The sequence below is a fragment of the Colias eurytheme genome, chromosome 24 (assembly GCF_061535395.1).
Source record: "Colias eurytheme isolate Ceu_HAF_F1 chromosome 24, ilColEury1 Martin Lab GWU primary, whole genome shotgun sequence".
Classification (NCBI taxonomy): domain Eukaryota; kingdom Metazoa; phylum Arthropoda; class Insecta; order Lepidoptera; family Pieridae; genus Colias; species Colias eurytheme.
The window spans coordinates 3,981,005-3,993,501 of NC_143003.1; the positions used below are offsets into that span (position 1 = coordinate 3,981,005).

The window sequence follows — 12,497 nt, forward strand, 5'->3', positions numbered from 1 at the left end:
TATATCATAAAGACATTAGTTCTTCATTGGAATAAACTTTTTAGTACGCTTTAAATACCTCTAAGGGCGTTTGTCCACTACAAGGAATTTTACGGTCCGGCATTCCGATTTTTTACGGTCCGGTATGGCACGCCATTAATCTATATACTAGCTTGTGCACTATACGTAATTTTACTGTCCGACATTTTACTTTTCCCTATTCCGGATGGTTTTTTGTGTCTACGAGTCGCTGTAGGTATAATTGTTTTCGAATGCCCACTTGCTTGGATTTTACTGTTTTACTGCATATGCCAATTGAAAGCAAGCTCTTGTTTTACTTTCTTTTAGTTGGCAATGAGATTTGTGAAGTCGGTATTGTTATTTTATATACATTGACCAAGCATTGACCTATAATTATTATCTAAGTAAGTGTTGGTAAGTTAAAGTTCAAGTGGGAATAGCTTTAGCTCCTCGTCACCGATTAAAATAAATAAGTGAAACACGCATTTTAAATCTCTTACGGAACTTTACTTTTTATTATAACGAAGTACATAATATAATATTTCACCTTCTATATTTTTTACTCGTTTCTTGTAAAATGCAAAAACAATCATTTATGATAGCATTATACCGCCAAACTTCCTTGAACTGTACCGCACTGATCCGAGTAAAGACGGACAGGTGCACAAGCAATTCATCGGTTTTTTCATGCCACACCGGACCGTAAAAAATCGGAATGCCGGACAGTAAAATTCCTTGTAGTGCACAAGCGCCCTAAGCTGAAAACGAAACTGAAAATTACGTTTTGTTGAATAATAAGTGTACAATCAATATTATGACTTTACATTTTCAATCTTGTAGTAAAACGAACGACAAAAGTGGAAGGCTATATAATTATACTTCCCTGACTCATCGGAAAATACATAAAAGCAATTAGATTTCTTCCCTTCCCCTCCATATCCGCTGAACAATTTGCATAAAAATCGACTTTCAGTGTAGTCGATTGAATTCACAAATATTTGAATAAGTCAATAAATAGATTGACTGAATAGGCTGTTATTCAAATTTAGAGATTAATCTCTAAATTTGAATAACAAGACACTTAGCTTAAAATTGAAAATAATATTGGCATTTACAATTTATAGTCTAGACTCTAGAGCTTCAATCGGAAGGAAGCCTATCCAGGAAATGAACATGTACAATAGTTCGACGATATGTGACATACAGTGCATACAAGATTTAGGTTATGCCTTCATATAATATCCGAGTTGAAGGAATGGAATATAGTTCACATGTCGAGAGATTTTACGAGATATTGAATACCATATCCAATGGGCATCCTGTAATAACCACATAGGTAATAATCATCATAAATAGATATGGCCAATTGCATAAGGTATCTGCGACCTATTATTGCGGCGAGACAGCAGTATGTTCAGAATCTAGTGACATGTCCGCTCCTATACATTCCTGGTATCAAGGACTACAGATTATTACCAAAGATCATCCTGCATATACAATGCTATGCTACTGCATGCTACTGCATTGAATATTCTGGATGATCTTTGGTAATAATCTCACATAATACCATCAAAACTGAAATATCATTTACGCGATTGACACATTTACAACGTACAAACATACGAGCTCTATTTATTAAAACTCTGATTACAAAAAAAACAACAATAGTTCATCAAAAAATGTAAAAACGCTTTATTATTTCAAACGGGCTAATTAAATTGCTGCACGACAGAATTCAATTTCACGTGTGAAGCGTTACATCAAATACATGCCTACCTACGAATGCACTCCACGGAATAGTTATGATATATTTTAACCAATGTACATACGATCTACATATTAACGAGGTTTGCTTTAATAAATTTCAACGTGATAATTTTGGCGTTGGGAAGCTTACGAGTGCAAACTCTATCTAGGTTTTCAAGGTAAAGTGTACATATAATATCACAATGTATAAAATGTTATATGCCATTGAAAGACTTGTAAAATGCTGGCATATTAGAAGACTATAAGAAGCTTATGTGTTTCTGCTTCCGGAAAACAAAATCGCCAAAACATTGTGTAAAAGCAACACTGAAGAAACAGAACATCTGCCCCAATTGATCACAGATGGGTGTCGAACGAAAAACAATATTACTTCATTAATTAATCAACCCTTACTAATCTCTTACTTTTGGTAATTGAAATAAGGGCTTTGTTACTAACACTCTGCTCACTAAACACAGCAACCGTTTCATACACCACAATGCCTATTACATGACGAGGCAATTCTGCGGCTAGATAATCCTGCTGAGATCTAAAACGGCCTATTCACGCCACGGCCTGCTGTCACCGGAGCTTATTACGACAATGTCCATGACATTGAGACAATCCTTTAACCAGCAATTCTCAAAGTGGTAAACGTTGACCTCTAGGTCCTCCACAAGAATCTATGTAAGAAAAAAATCCACCCAAAACTGTATTTTCACATGAACTGAATGAAATTTCACATGAATATCGTTTTGAAAAATGATCGGTAGCAGGAAGAAAAGAAAGTTTTGAAATCGTTGCTTTTAACGAAGTAATATCCAGTAGAGTACGAACAACCAACAATAAAGAGCTGTTGGAATTTCGTTTCACGCACCAAATACAAATGTAAATAAGCCATATGGGACATTAAAGCGGGCCAGAAGGGAACAGCGTCGATACATCGAATCGATATCAATCAAAAGGTATTAAACGAGTGGTGTCACACCGTTCCGCTCGCTAAGCGGCTTAACAAACGTTCAACATTATATGTTCACGGCTACTTGACATTGTTTGACTCTTCTGCCCGACGAGGGCAAAGCATTTGATCTATTCTTCTCAACAGTGTTTAATACACTTTAGAAATTGAATATACTTGTTGATGAGAAATTAAAATGTTTGGCAATACGTTATTATACTGATCGATTAAAATTGATTAAATTGGGTATTATTAGGTTTATTTTTCATTCAGCATTCAGTCTTTAGATGAAGCTCAACGTTTCTAGAAATGTCAATAGACGCACCTCCCACATAAAATTTATTGATAACTAGAGGTCCGCCCCGGCTTCGCCCGTGGTACATATTTCGCAATAAAAGGTAGCCTATGTTCTTTCTCGGGTATCAAAATATCTCCATACCAAATTTTGCATGAAATTGGTTCAGTAGTTTAGGCGTGATTGAGTAACAGACAGACAGACAGAGTTACTACAGAGTGACATTTATAATATTAGTATGGATTAATTATGTACTGATCAAATAGATTGTGTGAACACAAAGGATATCCCGTAATCATTTTGGGACAAACAATAAAAGCATTCACTCATTGTATTAATATTTTGAACCACATCTATAATATTTCATTTAAATCGCAAGAAATTTCACTAACGACTAAACTATTTTCACTCAAAACACCACTATAATAACCAGCACAAACGCGCAAGTTCCTTATTATAACATAATAATTTCAAAGCGAAATCTCAGCATAATTCGGTACCCAGTAGCGACACTATGAATATGTCATACCGTCCATTGAAATGTAGCATTCAACGTGCACCGCAACCGCACTTTAGATACTGAATTTCAATGAAATTATACTGGGGTTTCTTAGAGTACGCTACGGAATTTCAAGCGGGCTATATTCACCTCATGACCGCCAATAACCGTCATAATTCCGTTTATAAATCGTGCCTCGACACAGCAGTATAACGAGAATTATTTTTTAAATGTATCACATCATCACCTTTTGCCATTCCTAATTGTTACTATATAATATATCATCTTTACTATCACAGTTGCGATAAAGTCGATAATAGTGATTCAGAATTTTTTTAGATGAAATTGTTTATGTAATCACACATCAGCAAAATTAACAATACACGAAGTCCCCATACCCATTCCAAAACATGCAAAATGCCGTCTAACTTTTTCTTAACTTATTCACAAAAAGTTCAAAAGAACTTCGTGTGAATTTATGGAAGTAGGTACTTTATTTTTTTATGCAAATGTTTTAGAATTTTAAGCAGGTAAATACACTTAAAATAGTGCGGGAAATGGTCATTTGTATTTTTCAATTAATAATAATGTACATAAAAAATTTGAGTTAAATTATGAGAAAACCTTGAAAAAAAAAAGTTTTTTCTGTTATCTGCTAAGTCGGTGGGGCGCCTGATGGTAGTAATATAAATGATAAGCTACAACCCATGATCATTTGCAATAGCCTCTATAAATGGATCTGAGATATTTTATTTTCAAATATTTTGTCCAAAGTACCCGAAAAAATATACGCAAAATATATAATACTTCTCTTCACGCTCAACACATTTAAAAGCAGAAAATGTCTGACTATAACTAGTCCTGAATAGTAAAGAAATGTCCCGTAAAAAGGCTTATTGCGAAGACTTCGATTTGCCGGCGTGTAGGTACCGTGAATTTCAAAGTAATTTATTTTGTGGTAAACGTGATCGGGATGTTCAACAGGTACCAACCAAATCCGCAAAGTTAAACTTTAGCCCAAATACGCAACAGATTTTCACCTTAAATAAGAGCTAAAAATCCTCAGCTAATGTTTGTCTGAATGAAAGTGAAAATACTTCATAGAAATTTGGTATAGAAATATTTATTGAATGATAGTTATTATAAAAAAAAACAAATGAAGGAACAAAAAATAGAAAAATATATTGTATCAAATTTTCCTCGACATCATTTCATTTCCTTCACTAGCACATTTCCTTCTCAGAAAACCTGTAGTGAAATCATCCAGATTTATGGAATATGGATTAAAATTACTGAAATGTTTTATTTCTTTAACTTAACAAGCTAGATATTTCTTTACAAAAATTTGATTGATGCTGAAATTTACGCAAATGGACTTCTAAGCCATTATATAACCTTAACAAATGAGACGTCATTCAGATTTCGTTACAATTTGTATTTTAAAACGGGACCAAAAAACTCGAGACTGTACAGTTCCAAGGACAGAAAAATAATAAGCATAAGAATGAGACACAAATGTAGGACAATGCTCAAGATACGAAATAATTATCTATTCATAAACAATATGCGCACGGTGATACATAAGCAGCTATTTATAACATACACCTGCCAATGACAAAAAGTGGGCAGATTAACCTCATTCCCGTACCCATTTATTAACTTCACAACTTATAAAAATAGACCAAATGCGTAGTTTCTAGTTTATTCAAATTCTAAAGTTCCACGATGAAGTGCGAGCGCGAATTTGCTAACTACAACACCGGAAAAGTTCATTAATACATTTAAATTTTAGTCAAAGTTACCACGAATTAACTATAGAGGATAATTAACTAATTGTTACTTTGAACTCATACGAGTCAACTAATAAATTTTATTTAAAATGCATTTCGTTATTTCGAGTTCTCTTTATTCGACATCATAAATATGCATTTCAACAATTTAAAAACGAACCGTTTCTTCAGCATAAATAAGCTAAAATCAACATGAAGTATCTCCTTTTAAAAATTCCAGATTATTTCGTATGTGTGGTTAAAGAACCACATAATTAGCTATAGAGCAATATAATATTTGAAGAAAACTCACCGGTACAATGTTCCCGAGTGTATTTTCTTCACGCCATCCATGTCTGCCGTGGTGTTCTTACCATCGCCTGGTCGGGTCGCTTAGCAAGCCGGTATTGGTACGCAATTCAACATCATTGTGCGCTCTGCAGTGGCTTTTCTGGAGAAAAATTAACAGGTTCATGACCAAACTTTGCGCGAAATCTTTAACTATAACTATTGTTTAAGTGAGAAGACAATATCACCCGGTAAATCAATAGTTATTCGAATCATTAAGTACATCAATCGCTTAGTAAAAGGACAATAAAAATGCTTCATCAGACTTATATTATTACGTTTATCATAATGTCTTAATTGTGTACAATAAATGACCTTAATTTACTAAACCATTATCTATTGTCTACACAATATACAGCATGATACATATTTATTGGACTGTGAGGAGAAGCAATTGCCTATAATCGACGCAGCCTGTAAGGATCCACAATAATTTGGCAGGCATATGTCACTTGGTTATTAGGATCGGATTGTAAGAAATACTCTTGATATACGAAATTTGTATTCTCTTTTAATAAAAGAGATATTATTGTTACTGTGAAAGGTAGCCATTATTGTTAAAACTTGAGATTTACTAAGGAAAGCATAAATTAAAAAAACCTCTACAGTCAATTCAACCTTTAGGACACCCAGGGTACAGTCCTCCCCGCCTAATAAAACATTGTAATACAAATCCGAATCATTAATTTCACTATTGTATATTGGAGTAAGCTTGACAAAGGTTCCTAATAACGTGTATGCGCCTAAATTGGACGGTTGTTTGCTATATTAGCACGCTTAACGCGATCAATGAACACTATTATTACAATCGGAACCTACAGCATCAAAATTAATTTAGCTAAATTGCGCAATCAACAAATAGACGTGGAGAGAATTAATTTTGCGTTACATAGATAGATAGCAGAGTAAGTATTTCATCCAGGTTCTAAGAGCGTAAAGAAAGATACAACCTGACTACACAGAAAGAAGAGCAGTGACACAGCAACAAGTCACGTCTTTTTAACTTAACTAGCAACTACAGAATACGGAAAATCAAACTGAAAACAAATCGATTTATGGCCAAGATTGAAGAAAATTTTTAACATTACGTAGATTCATATATTGGATTGGCATTTCGTATTGTTCTCCTTATAGGTAGTACACGAAAACTAATCACGTACCTAGCGAATATAAGGCTAAAAAATACCGGCAATTTTCACGTTCTATGTAGACTTGTGTTTAATCAAATCCATCAGTCCCCGGAATCACAGACACAATAGAAAATCTATTGTGTCGTGGCCCGATCGGGGCTTACGGTGGTCAATGGGTTAACATCGTTAGCTCGAACAATTGTAATGACGGAGCCGTTCCAGGCATAATGGAGCTACGGGTGCTATTCAAAAATTCATGTAATTTTGTAGTTGATATTTAACCAGAATTTTTTAATGGCAAAATTATTTCATGTAACATTTTACACATAATTATATAATGTACAAAAATGATGTATCAATTCATACTTTATGGTAATGAGCATTGTTGAAGCTACACTTCTTGGACTTAATAAGATATTCTGTATAGCTTTACCTTATAAAGTTATATTGAAAGTGTAAGAAAAATCTACAAAATCTACCTTAAAACAATGGTCGTCTAGCTTTTACAAGTACAAAATACCGTTTCCCATCGTATCTTTGTTCAATAAATTGAACGGATTTAAGGATAAGTCAAGATATTTTCGGATTCCTCCCTCGCTAGGGACGTCGTTTCGCGAAGACGGTCTTGATTGCGCCGATTTTTATATAAACATATCGATATAGTTCTAATGTTTCCTTATTTGTGCTTCGCAAAGCTAATAGCCTCATATTTAATTAAAACAATTTTTCTTCCTGTTAGTTTATAGATAGGCATATGTTTTATGTTACTATGCTGTAAAAAGGGTAATTCAAAATAGTGCATATTTTCTATGTATGCTTACTATACAAAGAAAATACGGGTGTACTTCTGTTTAGCCCATACCTCCGATCGATCTGATCGATTGATGATCGATTTTGGTACACATATGGATTTTGACACGCAGATGAAAAATATCTTACTCAAAATAACAATTAACCGCTATAGTATTATATAGTACTGATTTAGAAAATACTTCAGGGAAACTAGCAAAAAATCGGCATATTAAAAAAATTGAATAGCTAAAAATCTTTATCTACGCATTAAAATATCATAATTTTCCTATCGTAAACATACAACAAAACACAAAGACGGATGACTTATACCTTTAAGACACAATCAAAGGTCAAATAGTATGCATACGCGCATACAAACGAATACCTTTATCAGAGTAGGTAACTATGTGATAAGAATAATGTGACGATTGTACATTGTACAACATTGTACGAACTTCGATCAACGAAAATCGATATGACCGCAAAGCATAAGGCGTACTTTATGTAATACTCTTGGTATTAAAAGTGAAAATATTATCTATACTAATATTATAAAGCTGAAGAGTTTGTTTGTTTGTTTGAACGCGCTAATCTCGGGAACTACTGGTCCGATTTGAAAAATTCTTTCGGTGTTAGATAGCCCATTTATCGAGGAAGGTTATAGGCTATATATCATCACGCTACGACCAACAGGAGTGGAGCCACGGGGGTGAAACCGCGCGGAGCAGCTAGTGTTTTATATGGTTGTAATTGTATTAGGGTTACGGTTGTAAAATGTTTCTGTTATGAAGTACTTTATCACAATTTTGAGGGCTTGTTTCATTCTAATTGCATTTACTACGGTAATCGTAAAATAGTTAACGTAAGTAACTTTATGATACGAAATTATAGTACATACCTACTTACGTAGGTAAATAAAACTAACAAAATGTAATCTAACGAAAACCTTTACAATTAACCGGCGACACATGAACATTATTAACGGTCCAATATTTGAAATGCATGGGGAGATACAAGACGGAATTATATTTTTGGATGCAATCCAACTAAGTGAAGGAACAATCGGAAAAAATAAATAAATCGTCTATCTCGGTAACTGTTAGCCTTATTCTCGAAACGCATTCCATTTGTATGAGTCAAAATTAGGTGGTGATTTCGTGGTACAAACGTTTACAACTTTATACTTTATAGGAACTTGTTTGATCTCTCATTTTGTTATAGCACATATCGCGAATATCTTAATACATATAATATATAAATCTCGTGTCACAATGTTTGTCCTCAATGGACTCCTAAACCACACCATGTGCAGTTCGATCCAACCTGAGAGATAGGATAGTTCAAACATGTAGGTACCACGGGCGAAGCCGGGGCGGACCACTAGTTGTTTAATAAAATACATACATTGCAAAAATTGCCTAATTGTAAAAATTAAACATTTGTCCTGAAAAATCATCCTGTAAACATAAAATCGTGTTTACATATTACAGTGTTGAAGAGACTTTTATTATTGTAAACATGTAAAAGCTAACGAAATATAAAAAACTGTTCTAAATTGAAAAATTATTTGTCATATTGGATAGTACATTTTACGCTACAACAAATGTTGCAAAATTCGTTGAAAGATATTTGAGCGTAATATAGAATTGGAATATATCAATAATTACTTATTGGCACAAGAATTATAAATGCGATAGTATTTATAGATGATAGTTCCATGCAGAAACAAAATATGAAGTTCCTAACACAAGTAGCATTGCCTACTATTCTTAAGAAAGAGTATCCATAGGCTTATGATGTGTAATGACGTAAAATAATGTGATGTGCTATGCATAAATTTAAGAATATACCTAGGTTTAGGGGAAGACATATTGTTCATAAAAATGTATGCGAACATAACCACGATGCGCTCAAAGCTAGTTACTAGTAAATTTGTAACAACGAACAAGCAACAAAGATTTTGGTCATTCATCAATTTTTTTTTTAATCCAATAAGTTCCAACCATGTGCATGAACCTTGGATTTTATATCTGATAATAAAATATAACATGTTTTCAAGAGTTTTTGTAAACAGTCAAACAAATTGTAAATAATAACAGTGTAAATATAAAATAAACTATTTCCACAACATAAAGTTGTCAGTCAGTTGACTTCAAATAGGCCTGTGAGATGAAGGCTTCCAAAACTAGAGTATGAATCAACACTTAGTTTAAGAGAATGCATATTGTTTTCCATTTTTCTATTACCACAATCTATACGGCCATATTCAATTTTATTCAAAACAAGTTGGTTTGTGGATGTCCGACGAGTAAAACAATGGCCGAGTGTTAGCAGAGATTGAAGTACGGAAGCAGAAAAAACTACATTATGAGTAAACAACTATATAAATTATTGTTTTCATTACATATAAATGATCAATGATCATCAAAACCTTATCAAAATATAAATTTAAGAGTTATCTTTGTAATTGATTAACCTATTAATGTGATATATTTAAAAATGCAAAAAGTTATAAGAAGACTTTGAATAAATAGATAAGGTAAGGCAAAATGTAGTAGTGTGAAGGTTAAGTTGATAAAAAGAAGAGCAATCAAAAATGTTGCCTAACTAAATAAGTACTTTAAAGATTAACAATGTGTCCAATTGTTTTTATACTTTCTTTATATCTAATAAACTTAGTAAGTAGGGAGTCGTTTATCAAGTCAATAAAGTGCCATTCAATTTATTTATTAGTTAAGCATTAACACATAGATGTTCCAATAAGACCATTCTGCAAATCTATGAAATGATATATAGTATACTAGTGAACTTAAATTGATCTTGATCTGTATGATTAATTATACTAACTGAACTGATAATTGTGTTTTATAACTCAAAAAGCTCACAGTAAGTAATGTGATACACAAAATTGAATTGATACCTTACTTCTACACAAGTGAGGTCTGCACATACACACGTTTAGGTAAGAATATGTAAATACCAGGTCCATGAACCTTTGATACAGTCATTTTAACACAAAATTAAGCATTATCTCCCACTGACACGTAAATACAACGAAATTGAGAACTCCTTGAAAATGGCTTCAAACATCAAAATCGTACTAACACTGCCGATAGCTCATAACGTGGGTTGACTTTAGAAACGTGCGGCACGAATTTCGGCGCGATTTTAATTTTTATCGATCGATATTGATGCCCCGAAACATACATTAGCGGCTTTTCGTGCGGAAACGTGTAATTACAGAGAAATCTTTTTTTTAATTTTTGAGATTATGTTCAAAATTGTTTGAGTTACATTGACAAAACTACAAGAATTGTGTTTGAAAGAGATAACAAATGTCTTAATGTACATATTAAAAACCATAGTTCATTCAAAAGCATGTTGCTGAGGGGACAATTCATACGGGTTATTGGCGAGCATATGATTGTTTGGGGCAATATGGGTATGTTCATAAAAAAGTTAATCACTCAGACCCAGACAACCCATTTGTTGCCTCTGACCCATTTGAGTCCCAGTGGCATGTTGTAAAAAGATTTTTTAAAAAAGATAACTATAACCACCCAGCAAACTTCGGTGATAATATTATAGAATATGTGGAGACGATGGGTGGAAAAAAATTAAATGGATCCATTCATTGCCATTGTAAATTGTATCAAACATGTATACAAGATTTGAATAAATAATTATTAAAAAAAAAATGTTTTTATTGTATGTATATTGCACACAAATTGTTAATCACAGAACCGAATCTGTCCACCCCGATTCCACGTGGTACTTGTCTGTCATACACTAGAGTGTATTAAAAAAGTCGGAGGCGCGGAGGAGCGTGGCGCCCGCGTGTGCTGAGGAGCAGGCAGAGCCAAGCGAGCCGGAGTGGCTGAGGCTGGTCGCCAAAGGCGACCAAAAAGCCGAAGCTACGAAGGCGAGTGAAGACTCCTGCCTGCAACGAGGTACACGGGGGCAAGCGCCACGTTCTTCATCGCCGGAGCAGTCAAGAAAGCCCATTATCTTCGTTATATTTCTAACTACATCACTACATAGTATAAAACAAAGTCACTTTCTCTATCCCTATGTCCCTACTCCCTTTGTATGCTTAAATCTTTCAAACTACGCAACGGATTTTGATGCGGTTTTTTTTAATAGATAGAGTGATTCAAGAGGAAGGTTTTAGTATATAATTTATTAGGTTTAAGTCAAAGCGGGCGAAGCCGCGGGCGGTAAGCTAGTATAAATATAATCTCAAAAAAAAATAAAAAAAAATAGAAGGAGGGGTTTCCTCACCCCCCCACTTTATAGGGGGTCTCCCCTTACCTCCCCCCTCCCTTTCCCTCCCCTCCCCCCCCTTAATTCGTGCCGCAAATTTCTAAAGAAATACCCATAACGTTTTAATTTAAATGGAACGTGAGATAGGTTTTTACGGCGACGATTTCCCGTATGAATGCACTTTCCAACAGCTTTTACTATCACACGGCCCCTACTATACGCAAGTACTACAAACAGTATGAAAAATATCTGAAGATTGACGTACGTACTATATGCACTGGGAGCGGTCGAAATGTAGTCAGCAATGATGTAAATGAAGCAGCATAGACGTCCGAAACAATAATAAAGCACTAATTTATAATGTTCAATAGTTTTCAATTGAAGATTATTTTATCACAAATCACACAAAAATTTCAATACACGACAACGAAGCGAAACTTAGCGTAATCCCTCCTCCCTTCACCTTAAAATTACCGTAGACAATATTTGCTTCATGTTTGAATGATTTTTCAGCACTGGCAATCTATTAATAATTTATTTAATTTCAATCTATGAAGAGATGAAGTGGATAAAATAAATTCTTTGCGCGTAAATTAATTTTATAAAATTAACATCATTTGTATACCTATAAAAAATTAAATATTAGCTTGAATAAATCTAGTCCTTTTTCAAAGAAAAATATTCAATGAAGCGCAAG

The 12,497-nt window shown here is 33.9% G+C and overlaps 1 protein-coding gene across 4 annotated transcripts in view; it reads right to left on the minus strand.

Annotated features, from left to right (window-relative positions):
• p120ctn (adherens junction protein p120) overlaps nucleotides 1-12,252 on the minus strand; it is a 49,629-nt gene extending 37,377 nt beyond the window's left edge. For 2 of the 4 annotated variants that reach the window (XM_090115954.1, XM_090115951.1), the window contains exons 1-2: nucleotides 12,070-12,252; nucleotides 5,581-5,718 (exon numbers count right to left, since the gene is read on the minus strand). In XM_090115954.1, the coding sequence (XP_089972080.1) occupies nucleotides 5,581-5,621 (41 nt within the window). In that variant the 5' untranslated portion in view covers nucleotides 5,622-5,718; nucleotides 12,070-12,252. Of the gene's footprint in view, nucleotides 1-5,580; nucleotides 5,719-10,457; nucleotides 10,658-12,069 lie in introns of those variants that run through there. The other 2 variants (XM_090115953.1, XM_090115952.1) reach the window with 2 other exon arrangements.
• Between the last annotated feature and the right edge of the window lie 245 nt (nucleotides 12,253-12,497).